The sequence below is a fragment of the Salvelinus sp. IW2-2015 genome, linkage group LG11 (assembly GCF_002910315.2).
Source record: "Salvelinus sp. IW2-2015 linkage group LG11, ASM291031v2, whole genome shotgun sequence".
Classification (NCBI taxonomy): domain Eukaryota; kingdom Metazoa; phylum Chordata; class Actinopteri; order Salmoniformes; family Salmonidae; genus Salvelinus; species Salvelinus sp. IW2-2015.
Window position 1 is genome coordinate 39,740,402 of NC_036851.1, and position 15,413 is coordinate 39,755,814.

General features: G+C 44.3%; 1 protein-coding gene across 1 annotated transcript; it reads left to right on the forward strand.

Moving 5' to 3' along the window:
• The first annotated feature begins 959 nt into the window (after positions 1-959).
• Positions 960-4,674, forward strand: LOC111970656 (inositol 1,4,5-triphosphate receptor associated 2-like). Its single transcript, XM_023997455.2, has 10 exons — positions 960-1,043; positions 1,170-1,310; positions 1,492-1,614; positions 1,758-1,899; positions 2,159-2,205; positions 2,346-2,396; positions 2,546-2,643; positions 3,009-3,113; positions 3,360-3,545; positions 3,832-4,674. The coding sequence occupies exons 1-10, from the start codon at positions 1,023-1,025 to the stop codon at positions 3,980-3,982; spliced, it is 1,065 nt and encodes a 354-aa protein (XP_023853223.1). The 5' UTR covers positions 960-1,022; the 3' UTR covers positions 3,983-4,674.
• The last annotated feature ends 10,739 nt before the right edge of the window (positions 4,675-15,413 follow it).

A 15,413-nucleotide genomic window follows, 5' to 3' on the forward strand; every position in this document is an offset into this window, starting at 1 on the left:
ATTCCTGTGAGCGTGTGAATGAAATTGTGGGCCATCTTTCCCTGTTTTCCCTTCCTTTAACAGGGTGTGTGTGTGTGCCATCTTTCAATATACTTGTAGAATGGAAGTGTGAATCTTATTTGTGTGTTCTTTCTTTCTCTCTCTCTCTCAGCAGTGAGGTATTCTTTCTGTAGGGTTGGTAAAAAGTATCAGGGGTGTGGAGAAAGATATAAACAACACTGTACTCACACTCTGTACCACTCTGCCTAACACTGGGACCATGAATGCACAGGTAAAGCAGGAACATTTCTTTCTTAATGAAAACATTCTTAAACCAGGCAAGTCTATTGAGAACTTGTACTCATTTACAATAACAGCCTTGCCACGAGGTTGCTAACTGATTTGTGTGTCGTCCCTCTCCCAACACCCTGCTAAGAAGGCCACTCCCTGTGAGTATGCTGGCATACTGGGGGACAGCTCGGACTCTGACGAAGGTAAGGAATCCGTTTTGCTGCTTGAGCTGCATCGTTGCCAGCAACAGGACGTGGCTGTACTTCCATTTCCTGTCCTCTCTGTTGTTGTATGCTAGCGAAGCTATGAACACTCTGTCCTCTCTTCTCCTCTCCTCTCCTCTGCTCCTCTCCTCAGAGCCCAGTCCAGAGGATCAGCTGGCTATCTCCTGGGAGCACCTTCCTATACTGGAGAGATTGGGCCTCAGCAGGTCAGTTTATACCGGAGAGATTGGGCCTCTGCAAGTCAGTTTATACCAGAGAGATTGGGCCTCTGGAGGTCAGTTTCTACTGGAGAGATTGGGCCTCAGCAGGTCAGTTTATACTAGAGAGATTGGGCCTCAGCAGGTCAGTTTATACTAGAGAGATTGGGCCTCAGCAGGTCAGTTTATACTCGGACACACTTACTTTAACACTAACTTTTTCGATAGTCACAACCTCACTCTTCTCTTACCTCTCCCTCCCCTTTCTTCCCCTTTCCCCTGTCCTGGCTCTCTACCTCACCGTTTCTTTCCTGCCCTCAGTGGTACAGAGATGACTGAAAAGGAGGTTGAGGTGAGAATTTTTTGCGATTAGTACACTTGGACAAAGAGACTAGAGACTACATGCACCCACATGCAGACGCACGCACGCATACACATACACTGCACACTCATCCACACACTGTTCTGTCCCCTATAGAATGCGTTTACCCAGCTTGCACTGGCGTTCCGTTGTGACCAGTACACCCTGACCCAGAGACTGCAGGCTGAGGAACACGACAGAACAGTGGCCCAGGAGAACCTCATCCTTGAACTGGAGCAAACCAGAAACACACTGCAGGTAGGGGTGTGTACATGTGTGTTTGACCTGGCTGCTTCACAGTTAATGGTCTGATAAATGTATGTTTAAAGTTTAAACCGTACCTCTCTCTTCCTCCACACTTCCTTTCTCTTTTTACTATATCTATCCTCCAATCTTCTATTCCCCTCCTCTCTCCCCCCCCCCCCCTCTTCTCACCCAGTATCTGAGAGGTAGATGTGTAGACGCTGAGATGCTGAGTCGTATTGAGGCCAGTCTGGACACAGTGCTGGACGGCGTGAGTGACATCATCGCTGCTGCTGAGATGCTGGGGACCGTGCACCAGGTGAGACTGTCGTGTAATCCTAGGCTTGCTCTTTTGAGGTATAAGTCCATGTTTTGGTTAGTGCTTTGTGAAAAATATATTTGTTTAAAACTGTTATACATGTAGTTTGAATGAAACTTTGATGAATGTTTCTGCTGGGTCAGGAGGCGCGCGTGTGTCATTCTGTGGAGATGATGGGTATCCACGTGGAGTATCTGAAGCGGCGTCACGCTGTGGAGAGATCCGAGCTGCTGGAGACCAGGAAGTTTTTCCACCGCAGCCGGGGCAGGAGACACAGCGATTCAGGTCTGAGTGCTGCCCCTCAATGGATTTTTTGTGGACAAGTGAAAGGAAAATTAATCACAAAGCAGTCTTTTCTGAATATTTTGATTCTTAAAGTACATTTATTCTTAAAAKAATAATTAATTGTAAGTAGGCCTGATGCACTATAGATAAGTGACTGATTTTCATAATAGGAGCACAGTATCCTCTGACTGTACAGTGTAACAAAATTCTCCACATATGGAAAAGCTGTGTTCTGACTGTTGGCTTTTTATCATTACAGAGGATGGAGACGTTAGGCACCTGTTTGCCAGGCGAGACTCCCAACAGGTAACAGACAGTTCACTTCATTGCTTTTCATATCCTTCCTTCAAATATCTCAGTTAAATAAATAGAAAATATCAGTGAGGGCAGCCCAGTGGCTTGAATTATATATATTTTTWAATATTTCACTTCCCCGACTTTCTCAGACCCTCCTTCGGCGAAGAGTCAGCGTCACACTAATCCCAACGGGATCCCAGGTTAGAAACAATAACACTAAGACCTACTCCCATTGTGGTCATGTGATCATGGTATGCATAACTCTAATTCTATGCTGACCTCTCTTTTCTCCCCCCTCTTCAATCGCCTCTTTTCCATCCTCTTTCCCCCCTCTCATTTTCCCTCTCAGCTCAGCGACCTGGAGACCAAGTTCCAGGAGGGTTGCAGGGCCAGTGCTGACACTGACAGCCAGGGGCCAGAAGGGGGCAGTGTGAACCAAGCCAGCAGGTACAGGAAAATCTGCCCTGTCATTAGTGCAGTTAGCGCACTGAGAGTCATCTGCATGGTCAGTTGTCACTAGTCGCTAGATGGCCATGCTAGTCACTAGTCAATGTGGAGGCTTTCATACGCATATGCACCACAGGCTTAGACGCAAGTGCACGGACTACAGTATAAACCTATGATGGATTTAACTGCTGTAGAGAACACATTGTGTGTGCATGGTGTCTGTTGATCTTATGGCTTATCAATGTGCTGTGCCTTGTGTTCATACCATCAGAACTATACAGACCTCTGTAACAGCAGCATTGTTTGTTGTTATAGTATTACCTTGTTTAGTTGGAAGTGTAAATTTAACTGTTTCCTTTTTAAAGGCCCTCTGAGATGTCCCCCCACCACACCCCCCTCCTGTTCAGACAGAGCTCCACACAGAGCTCCCAGAGCCTGGAGGAAGAGAACGAGGTAGCCCCTCACACCAGGTAGGTAGTGCCTCACACCAGGTGGGTAGCCCCTCACACCAGGTAGGTAGCCCCTCACACCAGGTGGGTAGCCCCTCACAACAGGTAGGTAGCCCCTCACATCAGGTGGGTAGCCCCTAACTCATCAACAGGTTCCCCATTTATGACTCATTGACATTTAAATAATGACCAAAGGGTCAGGTGTGACTGATGCAGGGCTTTCCCTTCCTCTAATACTGTGTGTGTGCCCGTGTCTGTGTGTTTCAGTTCCCGGCAGATGACGCTACATCACAGGCGGAGGTCTGCAATAGTGGCGCGTGAGGCTAGTTCAGAGGAGGCCGAAGCCAAGGAGTCAAGAGCGGGGTCTGGAGTAGGAGCGGGGTCTGGAGCAGGCACATCCGAGACCTGTGAGCTCAGTACCTGTATTGCTGAATCAGTCTGCACCACAGAACCGTGAGTGTTAAGATGACTTAACATTATTAAGCTGCTATTAAGTGATATTAAAATGTATTAAGATAACACCATATTATTCAACTGATATAGCAGACAGTTGTCATTATCTGGCCAGGCTAGAAAGTATGTACATTGAAGGCAATAGTGACACACAGCCTGGGATTCCCTGTAAACAAACATGCAACTTTTGGATAATGATGATGTAGACATAAATCTGGCCATAGCATGAATACTGGACATTTGCTGAGATCATGATTTTAATCTGTATACCTCCGTTTCCCTCCAGGCTAGTGGTGCTGTCAGAGCAGCGCCCCCTAGCTACGTGGCTGTCTTACTGGATGTGGATGGTGCTGCTCCTCCCTGCTCTCTACTTCTTCCTGCTGCTGGGGTTCCTCCTCTGGGGTCTGAAAGTTCCACACCACAGCTCTAGCTTCTGACATCTCAGCTCTACACCACAGAGTTCTGGGATCCACGTTCTGAGATATGACTTAATATTATTTATGCAATTTAGCTGACGCTTTTATCCAAAGCAACTTACAGTCATGCATGCCGTGCATATTTTTACTTCTGTACCACTGAGGTCTAAGAACTGAATTCTGAGCTATGCACCACCACCAACTGAGGTAAACTGGGCCTGGCTCTGTGAACGCAAGAGTTCCCATAGTGTGGTCTGCAGTTGGGCTCTGCTCAACTACCGGAGTCTCTCGCTGTGTAGTGAGTTTAAGAGGGGTGAGAGTAACGGAGTTAAGAATGTGCAGTAAACTCATTCCACAGCTAGCTTGAAATGTCACCAATGGATAGCAAACTGGATCCTTTTCTATAGCTCAATTGGTTGGTACAGTACGTTGTTGTCACGCCTACTCCCTCCCTCAGGCGCTCGATGTTGCCGGTCTACTAACCACTGGTCCTTGCAACCCACATTGCGTGCACCTGGCAACCATCATTACGCACAGCTGCTCCCCATCATTAAGCACACCTGGACTTCATCACCACCCTGATTACTCTCCCTTCATATAGCTCTCACCAACCTCAGTCATCAGGCAGTATTGGTTCTGTTTTCATGTCTAGACGCTGCGCTTGTTTTGTAACACGCTATATTCATTATTATTAAACTCACCATCTGCAACTGCGTCCGTACTCCCTGCGTCGTCGTTGTCAAGGAGGGCGGTCACGTGTGTTTGCGATCAGAGGATCACTGGTTTGAGCCCGTTATGGGGACAGGGACCGTGGAAGAAGCTATATTGTTAGCAGCACACTGAAATCTGTTTTACTGGTGCTGTGACCCAGATCTGCAGTTGGGCTCAGCTCAACGACTGGAGTCTCTCGCTGTGTAGTGAGTTTTAAGAGGGGTGAGTGTAACAAAGTTAAGAGCGTGCCGTAAGCTCACTCCACAGCTAGCTTGAAATGTCACCAATGGCAGCACACTAACATAGGTTTCATATATAACCATCTTTTATCATAATAAACAGATTGGTCAGTGAAGAGAAGATGGGAAACTAGGAAGAATATTATTTATTTAAAAATATATATATTTCACCTTTATTTAACCAGGTAGGCAAGTTGAGAACAAGTTCTCATTTACAATTGCAACCTGGCCAAGATAAAGCAAAGCAGTTCGACACATACAACAACACAGAGTTACACATGGAGTAAAACAAACATACAGTAGAAAAAAATAAGTATATACAATGTGAGCAAATGAGGTGAGAAGGGAGGTAAAGGAAAAAAAAGGCCATGGTGGCGAAGTAAATACAATATAGCAAGTAAAACACTGGAATGGTAGATTTGCAGTGGAAGAATGTGCAAAGTAAAGATAGAAATAATGGGGTGCAAAGGAGCAAAATAAATAAATACAGTAGGGGGAGCGGTAGTTGTTTGGGCAAAATTATAGATGGGCTATGTACAGGTGCAGTGATCTGTGAGCTGCTCTGACAGCTGGTGCTTAAAGCTAGTGAGGGAGATAAGTGTTTCCAGTTTCAGAGATTTTTGTAGTTCATTCCAGTCATTGGCAGCAGAGAACTGGAAGGAAAGATGACCAAAGGAAGAATTGGTTTTGGGGGTGACCAGAGAGATATACCTGCCTGGAGTTGGCGTGCTACAGGGTGGGTGGCTGCTATGGTGAACCAGCGAGCTGGATAAGGGGGGACTTTACCTAGCAGGGTCTGTAGATGACCTGGAGCCAGTGGGTTTTTGGCGACGAGTTAATGACAGCGAGGGCCAGCCAACGAGAGCGTATAGGTCGCGTGGTGGGTAGTATATGGGGTTGGTGACAAAAAGGATGGCACTGGTGATAGACTCTGCTCCAATTTATTGAGTAGGGTATTGGAGGCTATTTTGTAAATGACATCGCGCGAAGTCGAGGAATCGTAGGCATGGTCAGTTTTACAAGGGTATGTTTTGCAGCATAAAGGGAAGGATGCTTTGTTGCAAAATAGGAGAGCCAATTCTAGATGTAACTTATTGGGATTGGAGATGTTTGATGTGAGTCTCTTGGAAGGAGAGGTTTTCAGGCAAGTCTGAATATCCCAGACTAACTAGGTATTTTGTTAGTTGTCCCCCACAATATTCTATCAGTCAGAAGCCCGTTCCCAGAGTAGGTGATTGTGGACGGGTCCGGGCAGGTTGCAGGCAGCTATGAGTCGGCGTGGCGTTTATGAAGAGCATGCAGATTTGGTTTTTTACTTGTATTTTTAACGAGAATTGGAGCTCACACGGGCAAGGAGAATGTGTATTGGCCATGAAGCTCGTCTGGACGGGTTTGTTGACTTCGCGTTAACGGGTTTGCATCTGCTCACCAGCGTGTCGGGATCGATTATGAGCACAGGCAGCAGTGGAGAAGTGAGTCCTCTAGGAGCCAAACTTAACACTAACAAGATTTCTCAGTTAAGTATTAATAATTCCGTCAAACAGTGACCAGTGTCTCTTATAAAATGTTATAAACGGTAGTTCTGTTAATTACTATCGACGTGTCCGATTTCAACATATGCCTTTTCAAGCCGCGAGCCTCCTAACAAACGATTATGTTGAGTCACCACCGCAAACCACCCATATAAGCCACCGCCAACAAGATAGAATTTCAACAAAGACAGAAATAGTAGATGATCGCTAATATGTATCCACGAAAACACGTTCGTTATCTTTGGTTTGGGCAATAGTACTCACTCACATAGACGTATGCTCGGCACAATACTGTATTGCATGTTTGATACTTCATAGTTTTTATAATATGTAATATTATAGACAAAAGTCTGGTTTACATTGCGTGTTACATTCAGTAGTTCCAAAAACAATCAAGTGATTTTTGCATAGCCACATCGTTTCAAACAGAAATACTCATCATAAATGTAGAGTGATAAATCAAGTTATGCAACATGGAATTATAGACTATACCTCTCTCCTTAATGCAACCGGTTGTCAGATTTCAAAATATTTACGGGAAAAGGCAATATCATAGTCAATAATCTGAGACGGAGCCCAGAACAATAGCCAAATTAGCCGCCATGTTGGGTGTAACAGAAAACCAGAAAAATATGATACATGTTTCCTTACCTTTGATGAGACTTAATGACAGAAGCGAGCTCCTAAGGACAACTTCGTTAACGTCCTCCCACGTTGTCCACGCTGTCCTGTACACCTAGCCCAGCACTCGCCTCACTTACTTCCGAGTTTATTTTCCACTTCTGTTACTCATCTTTCGGACTCCCTTCTATTTTCATTGTCTGTTATATTATGTGTCCAATATAGCTATCTTTGGTTTGCGTCCAAGGTCGCCCGCGCATTCGGTACCTCACTCTTTTCCTAATCCTTCACCTCCGTCTCCACTGGCTACAATAAATTCTCCTAACCTCGGATGACCCTACCATTTCCTTCTTCGACCACAGCGGAGGTTAACCCGTAGAAGAAAGAATTGAAACCTTTTAATTTTTTTTCTTCTTTCTTCTATTATTTTATTCCAGGGGTTTAGGTAACAAAATATCTAGCGGGTAGGCATCCACTATAAGACGCTATGGACCAATGTCCCAAAAAGTTTTCCATTAAGGGTTGTGGCGTAGAAGACATGTCACAGAGCTGGAGACGGTTATGATGACTTGAATGTCAATCTTTAGAATGTTTGTTTGAACGGGGCACTCATCATCTTACTCTTGGAATAACATGTCCAATTCGGGTTCAGGCGAATTGAGAAATTGAAGAACTCGCTAGTACAGAGTTAGCGGCAGGGGAGTTACGGGATGGTCTCCTTGACCCTCATTTGTGATACGTTGCGCAACGTTAGTTTTCCAAATGTAAGGGCGTAAAGAGTCCACCATCATGGCAGTGATTACTAATTTCCTGTCTCCTTCGGCCCCCCTTCACATTAGAGTCATCAAAGTTCTATTGACTGTTGACATCTAGTGGAAGCCGTAGGAAGTGAAAACTCATCAATATCTCGCTGTAATTTCAATGAGAGCTTGGTTGAAAATCTGCCACCTCAGAAACAATTCAAACAGGAAAGTGGAACTTCTCAGCTGTTTTGCCTGCCCATAGTTTTTTAGGTTCTGTTATTCTACAACATAATTCAACACAGTTTTAAACTTCAGAGATTTTATATCCAATACGAATAATAATATGCATATATTAGCAACTAGGACTGAGGAGCGGCAGTGTTTACTATGGGCACCTCTGTGCACCTTTTCTCCAAGCTACTCAATACTACCCCTGCAGCCATAAGAAATTAAACACATTGTTCCAAGAAGGGCCAGAAGTATACCGAATGGTGTCGTCTGCGTAGAGGTGGATCAGAGACTCACCAAGCAGCAGAGCGACATCATTGATGTATACAGAGAAGAGAGTCGGTCCAAAGAAATTGAACCCTGTGGCACCCCCATAGAGACTTGCCAGAGGCCCGACAACAGCCCTCCGATTTGACACACTGAACTCTATCAGAGAAGTAGTTGTTGAACCAGGCGATGGCAATAATTTGAGAAACCAAGGCTATCGAGTCTGCCGATGAGGGATGTGGTGATTGACAGAGTCGAAAGCCTTGGCCAGGTCAATGAATACGGCTGCACAGTATTGTTTTCTTATTGAGTGCGGTTAGGATATCGTTTAGGACTTGAGCGTGGCTGAGGTGCACCCATGACCAGCTCTGAAACAGATTGCATAGCGGAGAAGGTACGGTGGGATTCGAAATGGTCGGTAAATCTGTTTATTTGACTGGCTTTCGAAGACCTTAAGAAAGGCAGGTAGGATAGATATAGGTCTGTAGCAGTTTTGGTCAAGAGTGTCCCCCCCCCCTTTGAAGAGGGGAGTATGACTGCAGCTGCTTTTCCAATCTTTGGGATCTTCAGCACGACCACGAGAGGTTGAACAGGCTAGTAATAGGGGTTGCAACAATTTCGGCAGATAATTTTAGAAAGGGTCCAGATTGTCTAGCCCGGCTGATTTGTAGGGGTCCAGATTTTGCAGCTCTTTCAGAACATCAGCTGACTGGATTTGGGAGAAGGAGAAATGGGGATGGCTTGGGGGAGTTGCTATGGGGGGTGCAGTGCTGTTGACTGGGGTAGGAGTAGCCAGGTGGAAAGCTTGGCCAGCCGTAGAAAAATGCTTATTGAATTTTTCAATTATAGTGGATTTATCGGTGGTGACAGTGTTTCCTGTCCTCAGTGCAGTGGGCAGCTGGGAGGAGGTGTTCTTATTCTCCATGGACTTTACAGTGTCCCAGAACCTTTTTGAGTTTGTGTTGCAGGAAGCAAATTTCTGCTTGAAAAAGCTAGCCTTGGCTTTTCTAACTGCCTGTGTATATTGGTTTCTAGCTTCCCTGAAAAGTTGCATATCACGGGGGCTGTTCGATGCTAATGCAGAACGCCATAGGATGTTTTTGTGTTGTTTAAGGGCAGTCAGGTCTGTAGAGAACCAAGGGCTATATATGTTCCTGGTTCTAAATTTCTTGAATGGGGCATGCTTTTTTAAGATGGTGAGGAAGGCATTTAAAAAAAATAACCAGGCATCCTCTACTGACGGGATGAGATCAATATCCTTCCAGGATACCCCGGCCAGGTCGATTAGAAAGGCCTGCTCGCTGAAGTGTTTCAGGGAGCGTTTGACAGTGATGAGTGGAGGTCGTTTGAACGCTGACCCATTACGGATGCAGGCAATGAGGCAGGCAAACAGCAGAGGTGTATTTAGAGGGCAAGTTGGTTAGGATGATATCTATGAGGGTGCCCGTGTTTACGGCTTTGGGGTGGTACCTGGTAGGTTCATTGATAATTTGTGTGAGATTGAGGGCATCAAKCTTAGATTGTAGGATGCTGGGGTGTTAAGCATGTTCCAGTTTAGGTCGCCTAGCAGCACGAGCTCTGAAGATAGATGGGGGGCAATCAGTTCACATATGGTGTCCAGAGCACAGCTGGGTGCAGAGGGTGGTCTATAGCAGGCGGCAACGGTGAGAGACTTGTTTTTAGAGAGGTGGATTTTTAAAAGTAGAAGTTCAAATTGCTTGGGTACAGACCTGGATAGTAGGACAGAACTCTGCAGGCTATCTTTGCAGTAGATTGCAACACCGCCCCCTTTGGCCATTCTATCTTGTCTGAAAATGTTGTAGTTAGGAAAGGAGATYTCAGAATTTTTGGTGGTCTTCCTAAGCCAGGATTCAGACACGGCTAGAACATCCGGGTTGGCAGTGTGTGCTAAAGCAGTGAATAAAACAAACTTAGGGAGGAGGCTTCTAATGTTAACATGCATGAAACCAAGGCTATTACGGTTACAGAAGTTATCAAAAGAGAGCGCCTGGGGAATAGGAGTGGAGCTAGGCACTGCAGGGCCTGGATTCACCTCTACATCACCAGAGGAACAGAGGAGGAGTGGGATAAGGGTACGGCTAAAAGCTATGAGAATTGATCGTCTAGAACGTCCGGAACAGAAAGTAAAAGGAGGTTTCTGGGGGCGATAAAATAGCTTCAAGGTATAATGTACAGACAAAGGTATGGTAGGATGTGAATACAGTGGAGGTAAACCTGGGTATTGAGTGATGATGAGAGAGATATTGTCTCTAGAAACATAATTGAAACCAGGTGATGTCATCACATGTGTGGGTGGTGGAACTGAAAGATTGGATAAGGTATAATGAGCAGGGCTAGAGGCTCTACAGTGAAATAAGCCAATAAACACTAACAGCAATGGACAAGGCATATTGACATTAAGGAGAGGCATGCTTAGTCGAGTGATCATAAGGGTCCAGTGAGTAGTGAGGTTGGTTGGGGTAACGGCGATTCAGACAGCTAGCTGAGCCATTGGTAGCAAGCTAGCATAGGATGGAAGTCTGATTTTAGCCACCTCGTGCGTTTCCGACGGTAGATTAGTGGGGTTCCGTGTGGTAGAGGGGATCAATCCAATTGGCAAAATAGATATAGTTATAGTGACCCAAGAAAATTTGTCCGATAGATAGACCTATTCAGATAGAAGCCGATAAGACAGCTAACAATTAGCGGGCCGCAGATGGGCGTTCAGGTAACATCGCGAAGGAGGGGCCAGTTGGATAACTCCCTCGGGCAGATAACGTCGGTAGTCCAGTCGTGAAGGCCCGGTGGGGCTCCGCATCGGCAGTAAAACGGGTACGGATWGGTGATTGTAGCCCAGGAGTGGCTGATGGAACTCTTCAGCTGGCTAGCTCTGGAATAATTGATGTTTGCTCCGGGATCGACGTAAGCCAATAGTCACACGGATAGCAGCTAGCTAGCTGCGAGATCCAGGTGTAAATGTCCAGAGCTTGCAGTTGAAATCCGGGGATATGGAGAGACAAATAGGTCCGGTATGTTCTGGTCTGAGTCGCGTTGTACAAAASTGSYKATAGMTTTTCRAGCWAAAGGATAGCTGATGACCACAAACCGTGGTTAGCTGAATACTAACGTTAGCCAGTAAACTGGCTAGCTTCTGGCTAGCTTCTATTGTGGATTTCAGATTTGAGGTAAATAATACTTTTTTTAAATATTTGGTGAGGCGGGTTGCAGGAGAGTTTTGAAGTTGAGTTTTTGGAAAAGAAAATATATAAAAGGTATGCGAAGAAAGATGTAAATATATACAGTATATACACGGGACACGACAAGACGAGGGCAAAGGACGTCTGACTGCTATGCCATCTAGAATGCGAGTCAGAAGTACAGTGGGCTGGCTTAGAACTGACTGACTGGTATATGTGTGCTGGGGTCAACAGCACCAACCACTAGACCACACAGGCCACAAGATGACACTTCTTGTCACCACACAAACCAAACCTCTTTGTCTTCATCTAGGCACCCAACCACCACTGCTGCTGCAATGAGGCTAAATTAAGTCAGAGGGCACCTAAGACTAACCACTGCCGCCTTTCTGAAAGAGCAGGGACATTCTGAGGCTGCTGAAATTAACAGTATACTTTGCTGGCTTCTAACTTTACATTGACCCTTCGTGCCTAACTGTATCCTCTCTTGCCCTAAAAAGTCTGGGTTGGGATGACGTTGATAGCTTCAGTGCCTAATGGTAGTGCACACATTGGCAATGTTCCCTCATTTTTTTCGGCACAGCAAATTTCAAGTCTGCTGAGCTCAAACTTGAATGTTGTGAAAATTCTGTGCAACTTCCAGCGAGCGTTTACTGTTAACACTGAGGCTGTACCCTCAGTTTTAACAGTGGCCAAGTACGCTATTTGATAATGTAGGCCTACCAGAGTGACCTACCATCAAAAACAATGGAGAAAATGCTTCCCATAACATTTTAACATGGAATTAGCTGTTCTATCATTCAGCCAATGTGTGGTGTTCAGTGTACCTACATTCCAGGAGACATTTGGGGGAAAAAACATGCAGGGCTTGACATTAAAAACCTCTTAAGGATCGGACCCTTTTTTTCAATTCTAACTGCCTGTAGCTCACGACCAGAATGCAAGGATGCATATTCTTGATATCGTTTGAAAGGAAACACTTTGAAGTTTGTGGAAATGTGAAATTAATGTAGGAGAATATGTAGCATAGTTTTGTGGGATCAGAAACAGCAGGGGTTCAAACTTTAGTACCCAGTCCCTACATTTTGAATCTAAAAATAGATTTTATCAAACAAAACTGTTACATTTTTATCTCTAGGACCCTCCGGATGACAAATCAGAGCAAGATTACTGAATGTATCAAACCAAGTGCTGTGATAAAAGTTTTTTGTTGTGCACTCTCAAACAATAGCATGATATATTTGTACTGTAATAGCTACTGTAAATTGGACAGTGCAGTTAGATTAACAAGAATTTAAGCTTTCTACACATATAAGACATGTCTATGTCCTGGAAAGTTGGATGTTACTTACGTCATTCTAGTCACATTAGCGGCAGTTAGCAACAACCGTCCCGGTATAGGGACACTGATCTCGTAGAGGTTGACATTAACCTTGTCCTTCAGACAAGGAGGTGACTGAAAATGTTGTTGTGGTGTTTGATGCAAGAAACCACTTTACAAAATAATATGCATTATTATTCCCATACCATTATTACAGAGAATCAGACAAATTATTCTACCCTCTGCATGTTGGCTACTTAGCTTATTCAAGCCTGTCTCAAAATACATCACTGCCCCTTTTAAGGTAAAACAAAATATGTATTTACCTGAATCCCTTTTCAAAGATGTCTAGAAATGTACACATTTTGTGCTCTTGAAGGAAACAATCACTCCCCTATTGCTGACTACAAATTATAAGTGGGCTAAAAGCTCACTAACTAGCAAAGGTTATGAATAAAATGTGCACACATGGCTACATGCAGCTCTTGCTTTGATCTCAAAACACTCACAACCACAGCTGAAAACACAGCCCAGTTCTAAGTAAATGGCACAGATCCATATATGGCAATGGTCTATTTATATACTGTATAGGCCTACTGCAGCTCTGATTGGTTATGCTGCACCGGCCTAGGTAGCATATGGGCTGAGTCATGTGCAATAGAATCCTACTCTGATGGTATTTTGGTATTTTAAACGCAAGTGGGAGTGCCCAGCAGGCCAGCCATTTCCATATTTGAACCCTGAACCTAGTGTAGATTTATGTGATATTGACTCCCCATTTTAGGGAATACAGCAGACTGTATGCAGTTTTAGTCACATGTTCAGCTCACCAGTTCATGTTTTGGTTCTTCAAGAATATGCTTTTCAAGAACTCCTAACCTGATAGTCCTAGGGCTTGATCTGACCCCTCAGTCCAGAGGGACACTGCAGCCATAACTGACCAACTGTATGTAGGTACAAAACTACAACAGCAGTGGATGATGAGGTAATAGAGAAAGCGCTAGCACCCTCTTAATCTGTTACAGGGCTTCTCTACTCCCTAAAATCTTCTTTATCCAGCTTTAGTTTAGGGTGTCCAGTGTTGTGCCTTATAAAACGTGTTCTATGGCAGAGCGAGGGGACTATCAAAATCATAGAATCAGACATGATGAATGTTGTCATGCATTTATATTTTAATAGGTGGCCAGAGTGAGGCCATAGGTCTCCAAACACTGTCACGCACACACACACACACACACACTATTGTCAATGCTACGGCAGAGAGAATGCTTGCAGCTTGGTGTGAACCAGGACAGCTTTCATATCAGAGGGAGGAGACAGGTTGGGACTTACACATTATGATATTCAGCAGGCGCCTAATTGTGTGTGGTATTGGGGTGATGGCGTCATATTTAGGCTGTAGATTATATACCCAGCCAAACAATGTGCACCTGCAGTTGGGTACGCTGAAATATAATGAAACAGTTTGATGATTGTGTAAGATAGTATTATTATTTTGTTAAACTAAACTCAGTTATTTTCCATGGATTTCTGAAATGTGTGGAATAGAGAGCAATGGTAATGTCATTTTTGTAGGCACCAAATCCACCATGGTTCATAGAACATAGCCTATGGGAAAATGTATGTATTTTTTGGAAGGTGTTTGGATACACGCCAGGCAATCTTATAGGTTTTGTTCTATGAGATAATCTTCATCAGCTAAAGTCACTTTTTGTGAATTTTGAAGCATTTCTGTAATAAACCCCCCCACATAATACACATAAAGAATTCATAATGTCACGCCCTGACCGTAGAGAGCTTTTTATGTCTCTATTTTGGTTTGGTCAGGGTGTGATTTGGGTGGGCATTCTATGTTCCTTTTTCTATGATTTGTATTTCTGTGTGTTTGGCCGGGTGTGGTTCTCAGAGGCAGCTGTCTATCTTTGTCTCTGATTGAGAACCAGACTTAGGTAGCCTTATCCCACCTGTATTTGTGGGTAGTTGTCTATGTGTAGTTGCATGTCAGCACTCGGTTTAAATAGCTTCACGTTCGTTTTGTTTGTTAAGTGTTCTTTGTTTAATAAAGAAGAATGTATTCAAATCACGCTGCGCCTTGGTCTCATCGTTATGACGAACGTGACACATAATTCATAAAGGTCATGTTAACTGACTGATATAAATCTCAAATAACAAAACGTATAAAAGCTCATAAGCCTGTGTTAACCGCAGACCTTATTTTTGGCGTTTATTCGAAAACCCTATTCTTTCCCCAATAAGTTTAACCATAGGAATGGCTGAACGAACGAGAGGTAAATCATACTGAGGTATGCTCAAATCTAGCGAGATTTATTTGTGATTTACCCAGTAACTAATCATATGTTTTCTGATTGGCCAAGGCATGAATGAAGTTGTAATAGCTTTATTGAGGCTGGAAGGGACAGTTTTGAATTGTGGTTGATGGTGTTCAATGTGGTTTAACGGTTGAAGCTATTAAATAGTTATTATAGTTATTCGTCTCCGTACCATCCAGTCCTTGCTCCTACAGAAAGTAATCCATCCACCTGTACTCGGACCCTCAATGTACACATGGAAAGATACGAAAAGCCTACAGGGC

Bases quoted from the DNA above. Each gene is read 5' to 3' on its own strand.
- LOC111970656 (XM_023997455.2), top strand. From the start codon at position 1,023: ATGACTGAAAAGGAGGTTGAG. The intron at 1,044-1,169 runs GTGAGAATTTTT...TGTCCCCTATAG, and splicing joins TGACTGAAAAGGAGGTTGAG to AATGCGTTTACCCAGCTTGC. The intron at 2,644-3,008 runs GTACAGGAAAAT...TCCTTTTTAAAG, and splicing joins AGTGTGAACCAAGCCAGCAG to GCCCTCTGAGATGTCCCCCC.